This window comes from Pristis pectinata, chromosome 24, assembly GCF_009764475.1.
Source record: "Pristis pectinata isolate sPriPec2 chromosome 24, sPriPec2.1.pri, whole genome shotgun sequence".
Classification (NCBI taxonomy): domain Eukaryota; kingdom Metazoa; phylum Chordata; class Chondrichthyes; order Rhinopristiformes; family Pristidae; genus Pristis; species Pristis pectinata.
Genome location: NC_067428.1, coordinates 24651620 through 24676399, shown reverse-complemented (window position 1 = coordinate 24676399; position 24780 = coordinate 24651620). Strand labels below are relative to the sequence as shown.

Here is a 24780-nt window from a genome sequence, read left to right as displayed (position 1 = left end):
TTATACTACTACCAGATTATTGTAACCCACATTATTGACTTCTTAAGAAAAGGAAGCTGCAGTCCTTAGCCTGTCCCTAGCCTGACCTATATGTAACTCTCAGAGTCATCAGTGTGGTTGTGCTGCCTCCTGTTGAGGCCACTTTGAGATAGACAACAAATGCCATCATTTTCAGCAACATCTAATCGTGTGAATGAATAAACAAAACTAACATTGTTCTGGGAACAATCACTGACCAACGGTTATCACTCCCCGGACAGAGATTCAATTTTCTATACTCCATAAAGAAATCATCTTCAGAGAATATGTCAATCAAATGATCATCCCATGGGTGAAACACAGCTGGAAATATCAGTTAAAATTTCTACTGTAACGTTAAATGCAACAAAAACTGGTACAATTGCCATTTTGTAACTTACCAACCATAAAGGATCCCACTGCATTCAAAACCAAATGTTTTGTTGGGATCCAATATCTAGGCTGCGATGTTTCAGGAGAATAGGGATCTGGCTGTCATTTTATTTATTTAAAAAACCTTGGAATGGTAGGATGTTGTAGTTTTGACTTTGGGTGGAGATTGTCACAGTTTGCTAATTTGTTGGGGCAGATCCATAAAAGGACCACCCACTAGCAGTTTTATACAAATACATTCCAGGTTTCTGTGCCTAAACTCTGCAGTGTGGGAGTAGGTAACACACGAGGTCAGATGCAGGAATATCTTTCTCTCGCTCCATTTCTGGAATTCCTGCTGAATCCAAGAGTATTCCATATCCTCCTTAGTGGATAGGGTGGATACACTTCATATCTGGCCCCTCCACTTAAATCAGCAACTGGTGGCATAACCAGCACAGCCTCATTCATTTGAATCATGTTGCCAACCTTCATGATGAAGGCTGTTTTTTTTTATTTTTTAATTTTAATTTTATTTACAGCGTGGTAACAGGCCCTTCCAGCCCAACGAGTCCATGCCGCCCATTTTAAACCCAAATTAACCTACCCGTACGTCTTTGGAATGTGAGAGGAAACCGGAGCACCCGGAGGAAACCCACGCAGACACGGGAGAACATACAAACTCCTTACAGCCAGCGACCGGAATCGAACCCTGATCGCTGGCGCTGTAATAGCGTCGCGCTAACCGCTACGCTACCGTGCCGCCCTAAGATTTTTCTTTAAGGCAAAAACTTTAATTAATATTAATGTTTTTGCTTTGCATCAGTTAAATGTTTTTGTGAATTTATTTTAAGTTTTATTAATTTTTCACCTAATTGTCTCTGGTCATAAACATTTGGAAAGAGTAAATTGGCCTCCTAATAGCATGAGCCGTCAGGGCAGCCTGTGGGCAAGCACTTGGTTGCTATCACCGGGGGCTTAGTTTCTACTCATGGAATGGCCTCAGCAGGAACACAGACAGTATGTTGGGAACCATGCAGCCATAAAAACTAAATACGACAGCAGGGCTAACTTGGAGTTGGCAGGTGACGGCAACAGCAATGCATGAGCCAAATCCAGTGCCAGCTGACCCCCTATCTCTTATTGCGAATCATGATTCTGTTATGTTAAGTGTGGCAGAAAGTGTTTTTTTTGTATGTTGTCAGAGAGGAATAATTTTACAACCTGATTATTAAAAGCTTAAGGTAGTATATTTGGATTTCTTCAAAAATTTTAATGCCTATTTAAATGGATGTTAATAACTAACTTTCAGAATCCAATCAAGTAAAATGAGTATGCGCCACTGCAATTATAAAGGTCATTTAAGAATTTTTGAAACAAAGAATGAAACAATGTGATGATTAACAAGGTTCTATCTCAGCCTCATTTTGATTAATTTACTGACTTTCACTGAACCAGCAACATCAGGCTGCTGAGATTGCAAGTGATATTTAAGCTGGTTCCATGTTACATTGAATAATGGAAACTTGTAGTTATACTGCAGAGAAGAATGGAAAAGAATGCTAGAAATATGAATTATTAGAAATACATATCTGCCCATTAAGGCAACTGAAAGCAAATGTGACCATTCACAGATTTCTGATGCTGGGTTGACTGTGCCTTCAGTATCGTGGAAACCCATTTGTTCTTAGTCTATTCTTGAACTTGTTCCTAGAGTCATAGTGTTGTTTCTTTCCATCATACAAAGAAATAACAGACCAATCACATACATATTTTGTTTCTCTCTTCAGAAATGAGAATGCAAGTAACCTTCCCAGGAAAATTGGGGAACATGGGATCTGAGAAGGAGAAAGTGAATTAAATCTGTATTAGTAAAGAAATGGTGTTAGAGAAATTGACAAGCTGGAAGGCCTTTAAATCTGCAGGGCCTGATAATCTACATTCCAGAGTACTTAGGAAGTGGCCCTTAGTATGATAGATGCCTTGCTGGTTATTTCCCAATGTTCAATAAACTCTTGGATGATTGATCTCTCAAACTACCTCATCATGGCCCTTGCACTTTATTTATCTACCTACACTGCACTTTTCTCTGTAACTGTAACTCTATATTCTGCATTCTGGTTTTCTTTGTACTACCTCGATGTACTTGTGTATGGAATGATCTATCTGGATGGCATGCAAACAAAAGCTTTTCACTATTATCTCAGTACATGTGACAATAATAAACATTACCAATGGATTGGAGGGTAGCTAATAAAAGCCCACTGAGAGAAAACAGAAAATTGTAGACTGGTTAGCCTGACATCAGTAGAGGGGAAAATGATAAAAGATGTAATAGCAGAGTTTGTAGCATTATAAAAGATTGAATGGCAGAGTACTTTGAGAATAGTGATATTATTGGACAGTGTCAGCATAGAATTACAAAGGGAAATTGGATGACAAATCTACTGATATTTTTTGAGGAAATAGCTGGCAAAAAAAGAACCAGTGAGTGTGGTGTATTTGGATTGTTAAAAGGCTTCAATATAAGAGATTAGCTTGCAGAATTAAAACACGTGGGATTGTGGGTAAGGTACTAGTGTGGTTAAGAAGGCAAGTGGTACATTGGCCTTCATTGAAAGAGGATGTAACAGGAGCCGGGATGTCTTGCTGCAGTTGTACATGGCCTTGGTGAAACCACATCTTGAGTATTGTGTGGAGTTTTGCTCTCCTTCATTGAAGGAAGGATGTCCTGACCATGGAGGGATGCAGCAAAGGCTCATTCCTGGGATGATGTATGAAGAGAGTTGAGTCAATTATGCTTATATTTGTTAGAGTTTAGAAGAGTAAGAGGGTATGTTATAGAAACCTACAGATATTAACAGGACTGGACAGGACTAGACGCAGGAAGAATGTTCCAATGTCAGGGGCTCCAGAATCGGGGATCACAATCTAAAGGCAAGTAGGCCATGTAGGACTGAGATGAGAAACTTCTTCACCCAGAGAGTGATAAACCTGTGCAATTCTCTACCACAGAAATCAGTCGAAGCCACATCATTCAGCACATCCAAGAAGGAGTTGGACATAATTCTTAAGGCTAAAGAGATCAAGGGATATGGGAAGAAAACAGAAACACATTGAATGGTGAAGCTGGTTCAAAGGGCCAATTGGGCTTCTCCTGCTCTCATTTCTATGTTTCTTTACAACTACCTAAGCAAGAATTTTTTAATCTATCCATTCATGCAGGGGAGTGTCGTGTTATTTTAGTTAATTAGTCAATGTTGCAATTAGGTAGGGAGTTCCAGGGTGCTGACCCAGCAATGATAAAAGAAAGATGATTATATAGCTACCTTGGCTATGATTGGACCAAATGTTAACTTTCTTGATCTTTATCCGTTGGACATGGCAGCTGGGTTCTGTATTCATTTTCTTCCTTTATCACCATTACCTTGGTGGACTAGACAAACCTCATTCTGATCACCCCATTACTTTCTCTGAGAATTGTGTTTGTCAGCGCTTGTGGCAGTGTAAGTAATCTTGTTTCCTGTAGATGGCATCTATTTTCACCATTGTAGATTTAGCCTTTATTCAGAAAAGCAATGCTTTAGGCTACCATCATGGTCATTGATCAATTCCTTCTAGAACAATCTTTTACTCAGTTGCCAATTGAGTCTGTATCCACTGGCAGGGCATCTTTATTAACTCATCATATAATGGCAAGTGGTGAGAACTTTTGAAATGATGTGAGGTTCAACAAATATGTTATACCTTATGTGTATTTTTGTTATAATCTAAAATGCATGAACATGCGATTCAGGAGTAGGAATAGATCACTTGACCCTTAAGCCTGCTCTACCATTCAATACAATCATGGCTGATCTGATAGTAACTTCATATGCAGCTTATTAAGAATTTATTTAACTCTATCGTCCTTTGAGGAAGAGTTCCAAAGACCCATGACTCATTGGGAGAAAAGAAAATTGCCTCACCTCTGTAATAGTTTTTAAACAATGACCCTTAATTCTGGATTCTCTCACATCCACCTTCTCAAGACCCATCAGGATATCTCTAATTTATTTTAGTTGAATCTAAAGGGCATTTATGTGGGGCCAAGAAATGAAAAATTCATTCTCAGCCACGAATGGAGAATAATATACGAGTAATAGTGGAAACATATTTTTGGTGGTGAATATTGTGTAAGGGGACCTCTTATCTTTCCACTCTGCTTCCCTCACCTTTGTTTCCCAGTGAATAAATGCCTTCAATTTTCAACTGGGTCCTCAGGCAAAATACATATTAGTAGGATAATTGAATCATGCGGGTAGCGATCTGGGAAAGAAAAATTGACTCTGTTCATATTACTTTACAAAAGGCACTTGTCTGTTATGTAGTAATGGGGCATAACAAGTAATATAGGAGCAGTGTGAAGAGGAGGAGTAATGTTTGAAAATGATTAACTGAGGAGTAGAAATTTGTACATAAAAAGAAATGTTAAATTATTAATGTTAAGATAGTAAATAATATAGCAGATATAGAGATTATTTTGTCATTTTTAAAATATATATGTTGCAAATCTGCACACTTTTAAAAAAACTGGAAAATCTAAAGAATAAAAAATTAGGTTAATTATTGTTGGAAAGTTTGTGTTAGAATTTATTTTTCTTTTACAGATTGGTTTCATCAAGCCACATCCTATACTAACTCAAATCCTTTCAGAAGCTGCAGAGACAACTTTGATCTTTGACTCCTCTGTCATGCCAATGGTGTGTCCTCCTATCCCATGGACTTCACCTAGGTTTGGTGCCTATGTTCTGACTCCCACCAAACTGATGCGATGCATAGAAGGAGCTGTACAGCACCAATTGCTTTTGGAGAAGTGCAACAGCAGTGACTTGCACGCAGTATTAGATTCCCTCAGTCAACTTGGAAACTGTGCTTGGAAAGTGAACAAACCAATACTTGATTTAATTATCTCCATTTTTAATGACAAAGGAAGCGAGAAGCTGGAGATTCCACCTCCGCTCTCTGAAGCTCCAGATATGCCCAAACATGAACGAAAATGCGACATGAGTCCAGCAGCAAAATCTTTATTGAAAAGAAAAATTGCTTGGGTTAGGAAAAGATCAGCTGAAATGCACAGCCTTCGAATGGATGCCCTTTATAAACTTTCCATTGCCAATCATATCAGAGATGAAATATTCTGGTTTCCTCACAACATGGACTTTCGAGGAAGGACATACCCTTGCCCACCATACTTTAATCACCTAGGCAGTGATGTTACTCGTGCTGTATTGTTATTTGCAGAAGGAAAGCCATTGGGAGAACATGGGTTAAATTGGTTGAAAATTCATCTTGTTAATTTAACTGGGTTCAAAAAATCGTGTTCCCTCAAAGAGAGACTTTCTTATGCTGATGAAGTAATTGATGATATCTTGGATTCGGCAGATAACCCTTTAACAGTGAGTAAATAAAAAATAGCTCAAATGTGTCTGTCTGTTTAGGTGGCTAAATAGTAGAATATGCATGTTATAATTTTCATGTTACTGTTTGAAATGTGTATCTAAAAGTGAGAGTTGAATGTATTCTTCTCTGGATATGAAGTAATGGACTATCAAGTGATTGCTACCTCTGCATGTGAAGCTATCCCTATGAGGGAAAAAACCTCTGCAATATTTGCTCTTATCAATTATTTACAACATTGGAGTCAGCTAAAAGGATGTATACTTGTAAGCTGAGATAGGCAGGGGCCATATTCACCTTTGGTATCATTTGATAATTCAACTATAGTCTCAAGAAACCTTGCCTATCCAAGACTCAGTAGTTTTGGATGATTTCAAAGTTACAGAAAGTAGAATGAAGGTAGTTGGCAAGGAGTTCGTGTATTAATTAAGTCTTGAGTTAACAAAGCATTGCATAAAAATGCTGCTTTAAATGAAGAATATTTTTTTCCATTTTAACAGTTTAACAAATATTATTTTTGATTTAAATGGTCAAGTCCTCATTAAAAAGAGGCAGAGAGAAATAGAAATATGGGTATCATTTGCCTTTGATTAATGCTGTTTACATAAGATGATGTGTCAGTGTATCTAAACTGCTGTTTGCTTTCCTCAGGGGAGGAAGTGGTGGATGAATGCAGATGAACCTTGGCAAGTTCTAGCCTGTTGCACAGAGATAGCACATGCTGTGAGGTCACCTGATCCAACCAAGTACATCTCTTATTTCCCAGTCCACCAGGTAAGTTACTAAATATTTAGGAAAATATGTAGTTAAGATCTTGTTCCTATATATGTACCTTGCACCTGCAGAAGAAGTTGTTCTGACAAGACAATTACTTGCTTTGGAAGATTGAAGAACTGGAAACAAAATAAAATCCAAATTAGTTTAGAACATGGAACAGTACAGCACAGAAATAGGCCCTTCCACCCACCATGTCTGCACTGATCTTTATGCCAGTCTAAGCTAATCCCATCTGCCTGTGCAAGGTCCACATCCATTTCTACAGTACATTCAACATTAAGTAGTTCTATTTAATTTGTCAGTGTTCCAATATTAGTTGTTACTATTTTTGCTGATTTCCTGACCACTTCTTAAAATGTTTTCACAGAGTAGCAAAAAATTTTTATGTTAATACTCAAAATCGTTCTGTAGTTACCTTGACATTACCTAAATGTGAGCATGCACAGAGAAACTGCAATCTGTATAGATAAATTATAGTCTTGGGTGTATTGAAGTCTTTTAAATACTGCATTAACTTGCTGTAATATTTTCACCATGATGTTAGTCGGTATCACCACTATCATATTATCTCTAGCTCACTGCAATCTTCAAAGACATATATATATTTTATAAGATGTCCAAATTATGCATTCTGGAAAATTATATTCTATGGATGTTCAGGCAGTAATAGCTGCTTTCAGCTTTCAAAATCATGGTTCTTGTCAAAAAGTCATAGCTTAAGCTTTTGAGAAAACATGGAATGATGTCTTAATTGCTGTCAACTGGTCTACTAGCATTGAAAATTTAGTGAGGGGTCATTTCCTTCAGATTTTAATTACTATTGGAGATGTAAAAGAAATTCTGTTTTATCTCCCTTAATAACATCATTCAGTCACTTTTCATTTCTCTTTATGTGCATAACATATGTTATAGTAGAGGGTGCATGCAATTATGACTGCAGTTAAAGTGAGAGCAGGTGTGTAGAACAACAACTACGGTACCCACCCACTGACATACGACTGTCGTCATCAGCCGCCCCACACCCTGCATGACCTGTTGCTAAGGAAAGGCTGCTCAGCAACAGCATCTGGTTGTGATTGGTTTCTTAATGCTGGAGATCGAGGGAGGTAATGGCAGGGTAAAGTGAGAGAAGAGAAGGGTGTGAAGGATGGAGAATAGAGGACCAGAGGAAAGAAACTTACCATGCAGGGAAGGACAAAGAGGGCAGCGTGCAATAGAACGGAAGGGGATTGTGATGTCTGAGGTAGTTTGAGAAGTGCATGAGGGCAAGGGGGTCAGTAGAAAAGTGATTTTGGGGACAAGGAGAATCATAGATGAAAGGGATTAAGGGAAGGGTGGTGAGTGAGGGAGAATGGGCAAAGGCATCCGTGCCTGAGCCCAAAAGTGTGTATATCTGACTGTGAATGTGCTGACTAGTGACTGCACACATGACTACACGCACCTAAAGTGTTCATGTTGGGGTATCCACGTAATACTGTTTGGTCTTCAGTACTGTCGGATCCCCTTACCTCTGGATGAAGGACTATCAGGTCCACGTGGTAGTTGTATTTAGTGTTAAAATAAATCGCACACAGGCAACGTCTACTTCTCAACGTGACATTCAGGACCTGAAACATCAGTATGCTTGTGGACAACCCCAACAGTGACAGACCTAACCTTTGCTCTGCTATCACGTCCTGGGAGCTCAAACACACTTTGTCATTGCCGGCTTGAGTGAGACATGACAGGCAGGAGATGCCAGCTGGAAAGGCAAACTGGAACAGAAATGCCACCTTCATGGGATGTGCTTTGCCATCAAGACTGAGCAAGTCTGGTGTCTCAGAGACTACCCCGTGGGATGTGATAATCTCATAGCCCACTGGCTCACTCTATCATAGAACTAGCTCAATGCAGTTATCAACACATATCACCTAAACCTAAAAGTTATGGATGTGGCCCAGGAAAAAAGTCCTGGCTAGCATTTCAGATAGAGAGGAACAGAAACTCCTGGGTGATATCAATGCCAGATTCAAAAAAGATGTATCCTTCTGGCAAGATGCGATTGGAAAGAAGGGAAAGCTTAACAGACTCGTCCTCCTTGCAAAACTCTTGGAGCACAATTTTGTCATAGCCACCTGACGCCATGTTTTGTCAGAGAGATGAACACAAGACACAAGAACATCCTGATCCAGACACTGGCACTTGTTAGATTATATCATCATCTGAGCGGGAGACTGTGAGCACACCACGGCAGGTACCAATGACTGATCCTAATCCATTCTGTTATCTCTATCTGCCGGCCGCAAAACAATTGGAGCAATAGAGGCACTGCAGCAGGAAAATCAATTTAGAAGGCCTCAAGGACCTGCAAGGATAGATATTCCCAGATAGATAACCTGAAGACCCCCAACCAACAGGAGACACAAGGTGTCCACAGCACCTGGACTGCCCTGCAGTACATCGTAATTAGTACCTGTGAAGAGACTCTTGGCTTCTAGACCAGAAGACACCAAAATTGGCTTGATGAGAGGCATGGAGAGATCTGGGAGCAAATTAACTCCAAATATAAAGCCTTAAAGGCAAAGAAACACCTCTACTGGCAACAGAAAACCTCATGACCAAAATAACAAATGGTGGTGAAAAGAATACACGAGGTCCAGCATCCCTCTGATAACCATGTGCACATTATTCAGTACTGTCAAAGACATATACAGCCAAAAACCAAAAGCCCTCCCTCCTCCCCACCACCCCACCCCCAACCTTCTTCCCCAGCATCCTAAGAGCCAACAATGGAAATGAACCTGTCAAGGACAGAGAGGCAGTCACCCTTCAGTGGAAGGAGCATTTCTCCACAACAAACTGTCCAGTAGAACCTCTCTGCCACCCCTGACTGACAAGAAGCTGGAAAAGCCATGTATCCTCTGGGGGAGAAAAAAAGACCTTGGGAGCAGGCAGTATCCCTGCTCAAGTTCTAAAACTTGCCTTAGGGTAACTTCAGACCCAAATTCATAATAATGGTAGAAACACTGACAGAAAATTGTCCTCATCCTGATTTGATTCTTTTATCAATTAAATTGCAGTTAATCTTTTGAAAGCTTTTAACTATTACTACTTCAGCCATTCGGCAATTTTCTGTGCTTTAAGACAGATATACAGAAAGATGCAGTGATATATAACCAGAAATTAATCATAAAACACCAAATTCTCTGTTTATAAAACTAGCATTGCAAGACATGGGGGAGTCCCTCAATAGGTCAAGTTAATCCTATTTACTACTCTCCTTTCACCAGAAATCTGCTTCTCCTTTCACTGCAGTAAATGAAAATTTTAAAAAAACGCGGATGCTGGAAATCATTTCATGATGTTCCAGCCATGCTCTTCTGCTTTCCCCATTAAACGATGATTTGTTCTCTGATCATTGGCATTGTCAGAGCAATTAAATGAATTTCAATTTCCTAACTGTGGTGGTGGGATTTGAACTCGTATCTCTGAGTTATTAGCCTTGGCCTTTGAATTTATAGTCAACTATAATAACTACTGTGCTGCCATAGTGCAATCACTCCCAAAATGTAATTATAAAAAACAATACTTTTTAATTAAGAAAACACAAAGTTCTGCCAGAAATACTGAAGAGCCTATATTCTGGCAAGAATAAGGTACTAAAGGAAGTTGCTCTCAAAAAAAAAGTACTGGGGAAGTTGTTGAGACTGAAGAGTTGGCTATAGAGTTAGGCTATGAGTAAAATGTCTATAGATTCCAGAATGTTTCCTGCAGAAAATGGGGAGCCATCTGTTAGCCCAACATTAGTAATAGGGAAAATACAGAAAATGTAGGCTGTAATAACAGAATATCTAGAAACAAATAATAGGATTGAGCAGAAACAGCACGCATTTATGAAAGGAAAATTATCTTTGACTGATTTTTATTGACATTCATTGAGGATGTGACTTGTAAAACAGATAAAGGGGAACTAGTGGACGGCATATCTTTAGATTTTCAGAAGGCTTTTGAAAAGGTCCCTTACAGGAGGTCACTCGGCAAAGCTAGAATACATTGAGGATAATGTGGTGGCGGAGATTATGTATTGGTTATCAGTCCTAAAGAAAAGAGAGGGAGTAATGGGTCATACTCATGTCGGCAGGCTGTGACCAGTTGCGTATTGCAAGGATTGATGCTTGGGTCCCAGCTGTTTGCAGACTGGTCAATGCTGTGGTCGATGATAATATTTCCAATTTGCTCATGATGCAAAGCTAGGTGGGATTGTGAGTATGAAAGAGGATGTAATAGGGCTTCAATGAGACCTGGAAAAACTAAGTGAATGGGCAAGGATGTACCAAATGGAATATAATGCAGGACAATGCGAGGTCATCCAATCCAATGCACTAAACAGAAAAAATAGAATCATTTTTATTTAAGTGGAGATAGTTTGGGAAATGATGTTCAAAGGGGACCAGTTTATCCTTGAAAGCAACTCACTGAAAGCCAACATGCAACTGCATCAAGAATTAAGAAGGCAAATGGTATTATGAGAGGACTTGAGTACAGAGGTAGATTTGTCATACTTTAAATATAAAGAACCATGATGAGACCTCACTTCTAATATTTGTGTGCAGGTTCTGATCTCCTTGTCTGAAAAGGAGATCCTTGCCATAGGAGTGTGTTTTAACAAAAAAATCAGTAGTCTGGCTTTTGGATGATGGGTTTGTCCTTATGAGAAGGGATTGTATTCTTTTATATTTTTTTAAATTTTCATCAGAAAACTGCAAATACTGGGAAACAAATAAAAAAACAGAAAATGCTCGAACACTCAACAGCTTTATGGATGGCACAGCAGTGGTGTAGCTAGTAGAAACCACTGCAATCACTGTACCAGCAACTCCAGTTCAATCTTGACCTGTCCCTGTGGAGTTTACACATTCTTCCTGTAACCCTGTGTGTTTCCTCTAGTGTTCTGGTTTCCCTCCCACATCCCAAAGACATGTGGGATGGTTGGTTAATTGGCCATTGTAAATTGCCTCTAGTATGTGGGTGAGTGGTAGAATCTGCAGGAAATTAATGGGTTGTGAGCAGATTAAAATGGAATTAATATAGGATTAGTGTAAACGGGTATTTGTTGGTCAGCATGGACTTGTTGGGCCAAAGGGCCTGACTTCCTGCTGTTTAACTTTAGGTCAGGCAGCATCTGTGAAAAGAGGAATAGAGTAAGCCTTTCAGATCTTCGAATCCAACATTTTTCAGAACCTTCTGTTCTGATTTTTATGGAGGTTAGAAAATTGAGAGGTAATCTCATTGAAATTTGCACAATTCTTACAGGGCTCAACAGGCTGGATCCAGGGAAGGTGTTTCCCCTGAGCTAAGAAGCCTAGAACTAGGGGTCATGGTCTTAGAATGAAGGGTTGGTCATTTAGGACTAAGATGAATAGAAATTTCTTCATTAGAGATTCATGAATCGTTAGCATTCCCTATCCCAGAGGACTGTGGAGGCTCAATTCAACTATGAAATTCATAGCTCCCTGACAAGTTCATAGCTCCCTGAAAGTGGCTATACAGGTTGATAGGGTGGTAAAGAAGGCATATGGCTTCTTCATTAGTTGAGGCGTTGAGTTCAAGAGTCAGGAAGTTGTACTGCCGCTTTATAAAACTTCAGTTAGGCCACATCTGAGAATATTGCATTCAGTTCTGGTCACCCCATTATAGGAAGGATGTCGAGGCTTTGAGAGGGTGCAGAAGAGGTTTACCAAGATGCTGCCTGGATTAGAGGGCATGTGCTATGAGGATAGGTTGGACAAACTTGGGTTCTTTTCTCTCGAGTGGTTGGAGGCTGAGGGAGATCTGATAGAGGTTTATAAGATTATGAGAGGGATAGATAGAGTGGACAGCCAGTATCTTTTCCCCAGGGTTGAAATGTCTAACACCAGGGGGCATGCATTTAAGCTGAAAGGAGGAAAGTTCAAAGGAGATGTTCAGGGCAAGTTTTTTTTTACACACAATGGTGGGTGCCTGGAATGCGCTGCCTGGGTGATGGTGGAGGCAAATACGATAAGGGCATTCAAGAAGCTATTGGGTAGGCACCTGAATGTGAGGGAATTGGTAGGATATGGACATTGTGTAGGCAGAAGGGATTAGTTTAGTTGGGCATTTTATTACTAATGTAATTGGTTTAGCACAACATCGTGGGCCGAAGGGCCCTGTTCCTGTGCTGTACTGTTCTATGTTCTATTCAAAATAGGGATTGATAGATTTCTGCATGTGAGGGGAATCCAGAGAATAGTGCAGGAAAAGAGAGCTGAGGTGGAAGATTGGCCATGATCTTGTTGAATGGCTGGAAAAACCAGATGACCTACTGCTGATCATAATTCTTATATTTTTGCATGATTCAGGAAAATATAATGTTTACCTATTTTTTTTCTGCAAAAGTATGTCAGGGACTTAATGTTGTTCTAATACTAGTGTGTAATACGTGGAGGTGTTGGCCCAGATATTTCCTGATAAACGCCAGCAGCCTAGAACAGAAGCACTGGCATTTATCTGTCCAAATGGAAGCAATATCTCAGACTTGCACACAAGTGTTGCCGAATACAGAAGTCCCATAATCAATGACCGATTAGGAATGACGAGAATCCATGGCCCCATTGATTTCAGTTAGGAATTTTGGGTCGCAGATGGTAGAGATGTTTTGGTTTAGTTTACGATTTTTAGTTGTTAGTCTTTTGGAGTGTTTAGTGAAATGTTTTCAATAAATTAATTATAATCATGAATAATTATGAACTTCTGAATTATTTAATTGTTATATTTTGAATCTCTTTAAAAATCCCTTACAGCTTTTGCAGTTGACAAAGCTGAGAATGGGGTTTCACTGACTTTTAAAACTTTTGGGCTGGGGCTTCTTTGGTGTGCTTCTTGAGGTCCTACTGCCTCTCACATCTTGTCATTGGAGTCCGTGATGTACATGTCCTCCCCAGATTATGAATGTCCGACTTATGTACAGGCCGTATATATTTGGGAGTGTTTGGGAGTCCGGTGGGATGGATTTTGCACTGCTGGGGTCTACAGGCATCTTCTGCTGTGTGGGGACTTGGTTCACGGCCACATTTCCATCCAGTGAACTGTTCGGGTTATGACAATTCTCAGGAACTGACCCTGCTGTAACCTGGGGAGGACCTGTATCCAGTACTGGTAAACACAGGTGGAACACAAGTGGCGGGTTCTAAGCTAAAAAGATAATAGAGACTTCCAAACAATTGGTCAATAATTTCATGTTGGTTAAATAAGCCAACTCTGTCGGTACTGTGGATTTTTTTCTTCTAAATACATGTAAACAGGATCTAAGCAACGATATGAAGATGTTTTATTTGACATTCCTAGCATACTCATAAACTGATTTTCCAAAGTCTTGTGTAATGAAGATTCGACCTCAATCAACTCATTGGAAATACTTTATTTTATCTTTTAATAGGATGGGTCTTGTAATGGTTTGCAGCACTATGCTGCTCTAGGACGTGATGTAATTGGTGCAGCCTCTGTGAACCTAATGCCCTGTGAGGTACCACAGGATGTCTACAATGGAGTGGCACAGCAGGTAAGTGGGTGAACGTTCCCTATGGGTGATCTGTTTGTCATTCACAGTTCAGTCCTCCTGGTGGATGAGCCAGCAGCGTGCTGCCAAACCGGTCTGACAACTAAAAGTAGAGGATATTAATATTACAATTTTGGTAATATTATATGCATCTGCATCTGTTGGAAAGAAATAACTCAGTTTTTAAAAATATGTAATTTCTGATTTTCTTGTTTCCCATTGTAAAACTTTATTAATATTGTAAGTCATAGAAAAAATGTTGTGTTAATACCTGAGAATTACAGTTATGTTCTATCAAAGTATAGTTCAATTATTCAAAATATTACGTAGTTTTTGTAAGATTTACTTCTAATAATATCCCTGATCTATTTAATACAGGTTTAGGAGCTCTGGGGGGAGGAAAGTGCATTGCAATAAATGATATTTAGTGTAGGTTTCTTCATCAGTGAGGAAGAATAAACAATGTATGCATAAGGAGAAATTGTACTGAACTCATGAAAATTGCATGTTTTCTTTCAAGAAAAAAAATTAAGCATACTTTATTCTTCTAAAGGAACGTTACCACAAATCTTAAATTATATTAGTACCCTAGTATCAAATCGCAAATCTGAGCAGCAAATCAAACTGGGTAGCTGAAAAAAGCAAATTCAGTTGTCTTGCATGACGCTGGAAGTTGGCAAGCAATACTTATCAGTTGTCTTTGGCACTATCTCGCTCTCTCTTTGATGACGCTTCATAAAGCCTGTCTTTAGCCAAGTTTTTAGTCAGATGTGCAAATATCTCCATGTGCAGCTGGGAATCAGTTTTTGTTTTGATTATGTTCTTTTAAAGTGCCTTGGGATATTTTGCACTGTTACAGTACTGCAGATTGTTGAGTACGTTTTCCTTCAGTACATTATTTAATTGGTTTGAGTTTTTCTCCTCAGGTTGAAGAATTTAGAAAACAAGATGCTGAAAGAGATGTAAAAATTGCTCAAATCTTGGAAGGTTTCATTAGTCGTAAAGTTGTGAAACAGACTGTGATGACTGTGGTGTATGGTGTGACACGGTTTGGTGGGCGTCTCCAGATTGAAAAAAAGTTGAAGGAAATAGAAGATTTTCCAAAGGTACTTAAGAATGTAGTGGTTTTATGTGCATGAGCAAAGTCTTGGCATTTATTTTGTTTTTCCTCCAGGGTAAGATGGAGCATTCTGGTCCAACCGAAACAGATTTTCTCAACAAATAATATCCCAATGGGTGAATCTAGTTGACAGACGTTCCAGTTTTTGTCTTCCTGCATATTATAAACTGGCGTATGCAGAAACCTGGAAGTATTTCAATCTACAGATGAGAGCAGTGCATAAACAGCAAAATACTCTTGCCTTAAATCACAGTAAGAAGTTAAGATTTGTTAAGAAAAGTTGTAAATTTTAATACAAAGCCAAAAAACATGGAAATGCTCAGCAAATTAATCAACATCTGAAAGCGAAATAAAATTCTAGCCATGCTTGTTACGTCAAACAGAAATTACTTGAATCTGACAATTTGAAATATACCAAACATCTTGTCACAACATATGATAATGATCCTAAAGATATTAAATAGGAGGGTAATCTTTCCATTACTACAAATACTTTAATCTGAATTAACTTTGAACATGTTGAAGAATAAAAGCTTTCTAAATTATATTGCTCAGGGATGTAATCATTCACAGTTGTAATACCTGGAGGAATAATCTAATCCTATACAACAGAAGTATATTGACTTTCAACAGAATGCATGTCCGATCAGACTAAAAGATATCTTCTAGTTTCACATAATCTTTTGTTTCATGTTGAAGTTCTTTGCTTTATTGTTGAAATCTTATTTTTGAACAAAATATATTTCTCAATAGAAAAGAAAGAAAGACTTAATGGGCATGATCATGCTCAATATGGCCATTGCCTCTTGTTTGCCCACACATTCTCTCGGCTCCCCCCACCCCCACAACTCTCCTTTGCGGTACCTGCAGCCACTGTAATCTTTTATAACCCTGTGCTTCAAATTGAGCTCCAGATTTCACTAACACAACCAGTCTCCAAGGTGGAGCAGTCCACAGTAGAGAAAAGCCTCTGGTAGCAGAAGCTGTGGACTCGCCCAGAGGTCACCTTGAAGACTTTTACATGCTAAAGTGTTATTGTTCCTAAGTGACCCATGGCTTTTGTAGTCAAGCTCAACTCATTATTTACCTGAAGTGAGAATTTTCAGCTGGTTGTTACTGGATAATCCAATTTTGTTCTCAACATGGTATCAATGAAGCCAGCTGTAGACACCATTGAAATCAGGTACAACTGAACCATACATCCGTTTGAGCAGATCATAGTTAAGCAAACGATAAGAGTTCAAGAGCTGCATATAAAGGATGAAAAACCAAACTAGAAAGTGAAGAGAATTCATAACCACTAACGTGCTCGTACGCTCCTCCTTTACATTTTCACCTAATTTGATGCCCTACAAAACATCATTTGTTTGTTCTCTATATATATTTTTTACCTTTCCTGACTACTGAAATAGATGTCATTTGGGGCAATAAGATGCAAGACAGACCAGATTTCAAAATCCCTTGGGCCTTTTGCATTATTCCATTTTTCTTTTCAAGGTTCCCTGGTGGAAATGGATGAAGTATATCACTTGTATTTTTTAAATTTTTGTTTCAGCAATCTTTTGCAAACCTATATTAAAATAATAAATTACTCCAAAAATAAAACACTTGGAAATTGTACAACAATACCTAACCTAATTGGTTACATGAAAGAGCCAACTTTATATTGAAAGTTGGAAAGCTATTTTAGTCAAAACTAATACTTCGAAACAAAGGTGTTTTGATTCTACAAATAGCAGAAAGCAACATCAACCACTATGCATTTTCTTGTCTCAATCTCACTAAAAATCCTTTGACGTTAATTGCAAAGGACTATGGAGCACCCTCCTCAAATTTGGTTGCCTGCAAGCTGGGATCCTACCCAACTCTTCTCAATGCTCAATGCAGGCCAGCGTCAAGCAAAGCTGCATCATTGCCTGAGAGTTATTTTCACCTCACTTGCTACCCTCCACAAGTATATCTGATTCTAGAACTACCTACAGCAAGCACCAGAGAGAGACTGCAACGCCGTCTCCACAAAATCCTGCAAATCCACTGCCAAGTAGAAACCAGAACCCTCGGCCACCACCAAGCCCCCCCCCCCCCCCACCCCCCACCCCACCACCAACCCCCCCACCCCACCACCAACCCCCCCACCCACCCCAGGCAACTGTCTCCATCACTGAGGCCCAGTTACATTCAGTTGACTGCATTTGGCAATTAGGCAGACAATGTCATTTGCATTTCCATACCTGACTTCAGAAACAGAAGCTATGTTTATGTGGTAATTTGTTCCATTGAGAAAGGTGCAAGGTTTTCTTGAAAAATTGCAACAGCCTTAGTGACTCTCAGGAATCCCTGGCCCACTCAAAGGGAAAAGAAATTTAGGATTGCATAGAGGGCCTTGCACCCATGTGTCAGGAGCACATAGAAGTCCAGTGTAAAAAGGAAGAGGAACCCACTACCTCACAAACTATGTACCTATAAGTCTTCTTGGGTATCACCTTCCTTATCTCCGGTGGAGTACGTGGGCTCCGTCTTGGCCTAATAAGTTGCCTCAGAACCCACAGACCTGGAGTAGAAACAAGTCGTTTTCAATCGCCAGGCATTGCATAAAAGAAAAAGCCTGATTAAAAAAATGTAGCACATTATGCTTGGCTACAACACCTACATTGAATAACAAAAATGCCATTACATTTTTATTGAATGTTTTATCCGCAAAATGTATTTTAAGTGATTCATTACGGAGATTCTATTTGTCAAAAAGTATCAAATTAATAATTGTTAGGTCATGCAACTTTACATTCCTTCTAAAGTGATATGTCTCCAGTGTGTACTTCACAAGTCTTTTGTTGTGTGTACTGATCTTAGTATTGAAAGTGGAAAATTAAATAAATTACAATAATTATATTTAACTTTCAGGAACATGTGTGGGAAGCTTCACACTACTTGGTGCAGCAAGTGTTTAACAGCTTAAAGGAGATGTTTACTGGCACCAGGGAAATTCAGGTAATTTCACTAACTGCAGTTATATTCATAGCTGTCTGGCAGGGTGGTCAAAGCTTAACCGTTATGATCAGTTTTAAACAATAAGCAATTTATATATTATCTGATCCATTTGGAACGTAAACGTTTTAATGTTTCAGCATGACACGAAAATTGACTTTGTTGGGCATGTTATTGTTGCTTGACGTAACGTGGCATTTAACTAAAACTGAACATTCCTTTTTAAATCTGCTTTCTTGATGGTCAAAATTATTTCTATTAAATTAAACAATGCATATGTGAAAGCTGGAAACAAAACACCTTTCAAATGGTTAAAAACAAATTTTAATAAATGAACTTTTTACAAATTAGGTAACCTATACATAATTTTGGTGCCTAGAATTCTAAATCTATTTGGAAGTAACATAATCACATATGTTTGATTCCTTTGGGCTACAATATTGTATCCTAAAATCCTCTATCAGTTTTTGCTTGGAGCAAATTTCGAAGTTGTACAAAACATTGCTTAGACTGCTCTTAGATTATTGCATGCAGTTCTGGTCGCCACACTACAGGAAGGATGTAGTAGCAATAGAGAGAGTGTGGAAGAGATTTGCCAGGATATTTCCTGGAATGAAGGACTAATTATACTGTGGATTTATTCTCTTTGGAACGTAGACTGAGGGGTGACATTATAAAGGTTTATAAAGTTATGAAGGGCATGGAAAAGATAGATAGTCAGAATCATTTCTCCCCAGGGCAGGAGAGCTTGTGGTGAGAGGGGAGAAATTTAAAGGAGATCTGAGGGGAAAGTTTACCGCACCGCAGTTGGTGAATATCTGGAATGAGGTGCCAGTTGAGGCAGATACGATTACAATGTTTGAAAGGCATTTGGACAGGTACTTGGATAGGAAAAGCGTAAAGGGATAAAGGCCTAATGCAGGCAAATGGGGTTAGCGTAGATAGGCATCACCATTGGCCTGGATGAGATAGGCCAAAAAGGCCCATTTCTGTGCTGTACATTAATATTTAAGTGGTCTGCATTCTGCAATGAAAATCACTAATAATGTTAAAATAAGCTATATGCAGAATCTGTTAAAAATAAATAAATAAATAAATGGATGGATGAATAGAGATACTTGTTCTTTCTAAATTAAATTGCCTCATCACCTTCCAGTCCTTGCCAATGCTTCCAAATTCCTTTAGGAATCCAAACATTTAGTCTGTCACTGTATGTAAACATACTGTGATTCATAGATTGCTATAGAAGTGGATTTTTCCACTTAAGGTGCAGGGGGTAACCATTCCATGCCTGTCTATACATAATATCTTGGGCAATATGAAAAAAATTGCATTTTGAAATCCCCAAGGATGAACTACTAATGCAGTAGTTTACTAAAATAAAAACACAAAGCAGGTCAGGCGGCATCTGGACATGCAAGCAAAGTTAATTTTTCATATCAATGCCCCGTCTGCAAAACTTCCTCCAAAGCATTGCAATTGAATTCTCAGAGGATATCAACACGATAAATATAGGAAGAAGGATTATTCTGGCTAAGGAGTCTAGAACAAAGGGTTATGGCCTCAAAGAAAGACATGGGCCATTTATGACTGAACGTTCTTTAGTCAGAGAGTGGTGAATCTTTGGAATGCTGCAAGGAATGAGGAGGCTCAGTCACTGATTGTGTTCAAAATAGAGATTGATACATTTCTGGATATTAAAAGGCATATGGGGATAGATCATGGAAATAGGATTTGGAGCAGAAATTTAGCCATGATCTTACTGAACTTCACAACATATAAGTTGGTGATAAGAAATCTGATTCTGAATATACCAGGCTCAAGGAGCTGATTGGCCTATGTCTGCTTTTATTTCTTATGTTCTTTCCAATGTAACCTCTCCATAAATGATGATTAGTGTAAAACAAAAACCCACCTGATATAAGTAACTGTGTGCTTAAGTGTATCTTGGTTCATTTCATCTAAATTTTGTTTTTCCCTTTAGGACTGGCTAACAGAAAGTGCCCGAGTAATTGCACGATCAGGAAGCTCGGTAGAGTGGGTGACCCCACTGGGTTTGCCAATTGTACAACCATACCACAGGACCAGAACTACATTAGTAAGTACTATACTCAACTTTATTATCTATCTGCCCTCCTAAATTTGTTTTAGTCATCTTAAGCTTATCCTATCTATCCTAACCTTAAAATTTAACTGTTTTCACTCTTTGGTTAGCAATGCTCATCTAAATTCAGTTTCATTGAACAGTACATCCATAACATCTGTAAATTGGGTTACGAGATTCATCGGTTTTACCACAAATATGGTAGTGGTATATTTTAAACAGTGTGTTCTTGCATACTCCGGAGAAATCTGTTATTGCTATTTCAGTATTTTAGTAGTTTTTGTCCTTCAAGTCTCTTTTTCTATCTAATGAGATTACTGCTGGTCTGTGACATAACTCCATTAACCTATCTCTGCCTCTTATTACCTGTGGTTAACAGAAGTCTATCAGTCTACAATTTTAAATTGACCAGGAATCAATTGCAATTTTCATTGGTTCTAAACTTTCACTTGTAGAAGTGTATACTAATGTAATTCCTGAAAGGCCTAGTTCTAATTTTGAGACTTTGCTCCCAAGTTCTGGACTGCTCAGCCAATGGAATTATAATCTCCTATGAAATGCAACCTCTTTATCTGGAACAACTTTCTCCATTTCTTCATCAAAGAAGTCAATGAGGTCACTTGGCTACAATTTACCTTTAGCATATCTATGTTACTTGATTAGGTAATGCTTTCCAAATGAACATTTATTGTGTTTCTGATCATGATTTCCAATAACTTCCCCACCACTAAAGTTAGGGTAACACACAAGATGCTGGAGAAACTCAGCGGGTTAGGCAGCACCTATGGAGAGAAGTGGATAGTTGACATTTCAGGTCGAGTCCTTCATCCACTCCAGATAAAAGGTCTTGACCCAAAATGTTGACTGTCCATTTCTCTCTATAGATGCTGCCTGACGCACTGAGTTCCTCCAGCATTTTGTGTGTTGCTCCAGATTTCAGCATCTCCAGTTTGTTGTGTCACCAAAGTTAGGGTGTCCGGGCTATGGTTTCCTCATTCATACTTCTGTCCTTTCTTGAATAATGATTTAACGTGAGCAGTCTTTCAGTCTAATAGTGGTATTCCAACATCCAACGAGGTGGAAAGATTCTGACCATGCCACTGCATGATAACAAAGGTATCCAAATAAAAAAAAAGATGAGACTGCAGATACTGGAATCTGGAGCAAAACATAAACTGCTGGAGGAACTCAGCAGGTGGAGCTGCATATGTGGCGGCAAAGGGAAGGTCAACATTTCAGGTCAAGACCCTTTATCTGGAGTGGTCCAGACATCCAGTCCAGATGAAGGTCTTGACCCAAAACATCAATTATCCATTTCTCTCCATAGATGCTGCTTGACCTGCGGAGTTCTCCAGCAGTTTGTTTTCGATATCCAAAAACAAATACAATGACGTTCCAGAGAACGACACTACATTTTAGGGATCAATAGGTATCAATATATACAGTATCAGTAATTTAGTACTTAGTAGAAAAAGTGATGGGAGCCAGTATAAACCAGAAATGAGGTTTTGGAATGAAGACAGGTACAGTTGCATATACACAAATATTTTAAGGTAGCAAGCCAAATTGAGACAGCTATGAAGAGATACACGAGATATTGTTGGATACCAGCTTTATTAATAGAGGCATCAAGTTTAAAGCATCAAAATTTATGCTAAATCTTTCTAAAACATAAGGCTTCAACTACAATAGTGTTTCCAGTGCTGAACATCTGACTTTAGGATGTCATGGCCTTCAAGATTAAGGGTTTTCAGTTAATAGATTGAAGAAGCAAGAGTTGTTCTACATGGAACAGAGAAGATTGAGTTGATTTGATTGACATATTCAGAATTTCAAGCAGCTTGATAGATTAACCAAAGAAAAATTACATGTGGTGGGAATAGGATCTATAACCAGAGGACATAGATTTAAGATGATTGGCAAAAGCACCAGGGGCCACATGAGGAAACACTTTTTAATATTGAGTTCTGGATTGTGCTGCCTGAACAACAGTCGAAGCAGATTTAATGGTAACTTTCAAAAAAGGAATTGAATAAATATCTGGGGAAAATTGCAGGGCAATGGGGAAAGATCAGGGGAGTGAACTAATTAGATTGCTCCAGGCTCGATAGGTATCAATTAAGATTTTATAACCTGACTATTTTACTTCCAAAAGTCTTACTTTCAAAAAGTTAAAATTAATTATGCAAATTATTTGGGCAACTTTTTTTATATGTAGTAACTGGCTAGAAATTTTAAAAGCAGCACATTTCTGAGATATCAATACAGTTGATTGGTTTTGTTGAAATTCTTTTATCTAGCTTTAAAGATAATCACCCAAACCACTTATACTGGGTTATGCCAGATATATGTTCTACAAAGATTACTTTTGTTATTCTTTTGACTTGTACATTGTATCATTTTGTATTTTTGCTTTATACTGTATTTATTAATCCACTTCAAGAGCCTCGTTTTGAAGACTGTGATTCAGATTTTGGATTAATATTTAATTTAACTTTTTTTTTACGTTGGTTCAGCTCATAGTGAAAGCACATAATGAACTGTATAACTGGACAACCCCAGCTTCATTTCTGTGTAGAATTAACTTTAACTTGGTCAGGACAAGATCAAGGGCATATAATTAGCCTCATGGTTTGCTTTAAGAAGATAAAAATCAGCTTGTATATCTATCCTTAATTGCAATAGAAAGCATGTGCACATCAGATGAGGGCAGGTTCAGGTCTGACTCTGATTTCTCACTTGGCCTGATTACTGCATACTCAGATTCAGAAGGAAAACAATACCTCCGGTACTCATCATCATTGGAATCAAAAGATGAATGCAAATAAAACAGGATTTTCAACCTATCTTGCCACTCAAAGGGAAGACCTAATACTTCTCCCTTCCCCAATCATCCAGTCATGCTCTTGAAGTGCTTAAGGGTTTGAAATCCCACCTTGGAGTTTGATGCACACTAATTAATGAGCAATTTTAATGGTTGATTGGAATTGCTAATATTTCAAAAGACCAAATTTTGTTGCAGCATTATTATCTGAAAGTATTTTGAAACTGAGATGTTTATATTTCATAAAAGTTGACCAAGTATTATCTGACTTAACCCTTGCATATGTTTGTAAGTTTTTAGTTCTATCTAAACTGCATCCTCTTGGCAAGATAAGTTAGTAAATGCTGACTGGATTTCAAGGAGATATAAATGGGAAGGCTGTAGATGTAGCAGGTCCTCAAGGGCAGGTGCTCAGAACAATTAGTGTGGTAAAGCAGTCACCAGTCTGGCTTTCATAACACTGGAGATGAGATGATCAATCAATATGTGTGCATTATCATATCCATTGTATTGGAATCATGAGATATAGTCATTCCATTGTTAGTATATATAAAAAAAAGTCTTAACCAAGAAAAATACACAGTGTGGCCAAATATACAAAGTAAAAGTTTTACATGCATTTATATTTATAAATTTAAGGCTTTGTAGGTTTTTTTCCTATGAGGAGATTAAGTGAACACTCCAAACATGTGAATTGGGAGCAGGAGCAGACTGATCTGATTGTAACCTCACCTCTGCATTCCTGTCCACCTGTGGTAACTTTTCACCTCCGTGCTTATTAAAGTACTAATCAAACTCTGCATTAAAAATATTCAAAGTTTCTGCTTCCGCCACCCTTTAAGGAAGAGTGTTCCAAAGACTCATGACCTTCTCAGAGAAAAAAAATTGACTCATTTCTCTTTGTTTAAAACAGTAACCTCCAATTCAGGATTTTCCCACAAGAAGACACAACCTCTTTAGAGAGGCTTTTAGCAGCAGTTATCCCTTAACATCTAAAAATTCATTCACTCCAGCAAGCTCCAGCCCTCACTTACTCTTGGTATTATCATGGCATATCCTTTGATGGAACAGCTTATTAATAGTCCGGAAATTGATGTCATATTTTCTCTCTGATATCAGTGATCAATTTTTTTCCTCATCCTTAGTTGTATTGCAAAATCTAGGCCAATTCCTTCCCAGTCATGAGCCTGTTGGTGTTGTGCTATAATGTGTAACTCCAGCATACCATGTCAAATAGTAGTGGCTTGTGCAAATTAGAAAAACTTATTACATGACCTTTGTGTTTAATCTGTTATGGTGCAGTTTGTAAATCTGATCTATGATTTTTTTTGGGGTGGAATGATTAAGTTATTGACTTTTAACATTTCAGTTATAACCTTATTGTTCATGGGCCACTTGGGTGATATTTATTATTGTTAAAAAAAAATGAGAAAGGTATAAACAGATTGATTTGTTTTATGCATTTCATCCTCATGGATGAAAATCTCACTATTGTTATAGATATAGAACACTTTGACACTTTGGGTGGGGGGGGGAGGTGGGTGACGGGGTGGAAGGTAATACATTACAGTGTGTAACTTCTATTC

The 24780-nt window shown here is 38.4% G+C and overlaps 1 protein-coding gene across 2 annotated transcripts in view; it reads left to right on the top strand.

The window, feature by feature from the left end:
• The window catches only part of polrmt (polymerase (RNA) mitochondrial (DNA directed)), a 66872-nt gene that overhangs the window by 29354 nt on the left and 12738 nt on the right, over nucleotides 1-24780 (top strand). For both annotated transcript variants that reach the window (XR_007958114.1, XM_052037642.1), the window contains exons 10-15: nucleotides 5040-5828; nucleotides 6481-6603; nucleotides 14042-14164; nucleotides 15088-15267; nucleotides 18183-18269; nucleotides 20251-20364. Coding sequence is in view for 1 of the 2 variants with exons in the window: in XM_052037642.1 (XP_051893602.1) it covers nucleotides 5040-5828; nucleotides 6481-6603; nucleotides 14042-14164; nucleotides 15088-15267; nucleotides 18183-18269; nucleotides 20251-20364 (1416 nt within the window). In the remaining variant the exon portion in view is untranslated. The remainder of the gene's footprint in view (nucleotides 1-5039; nucleotides 5829-6480; nucleotides 6604-14041; nucleotides 14165-15087; nucleotides 15268-18182; nucleotides 18270-20250; nucleotides 20365-24780) is intronic.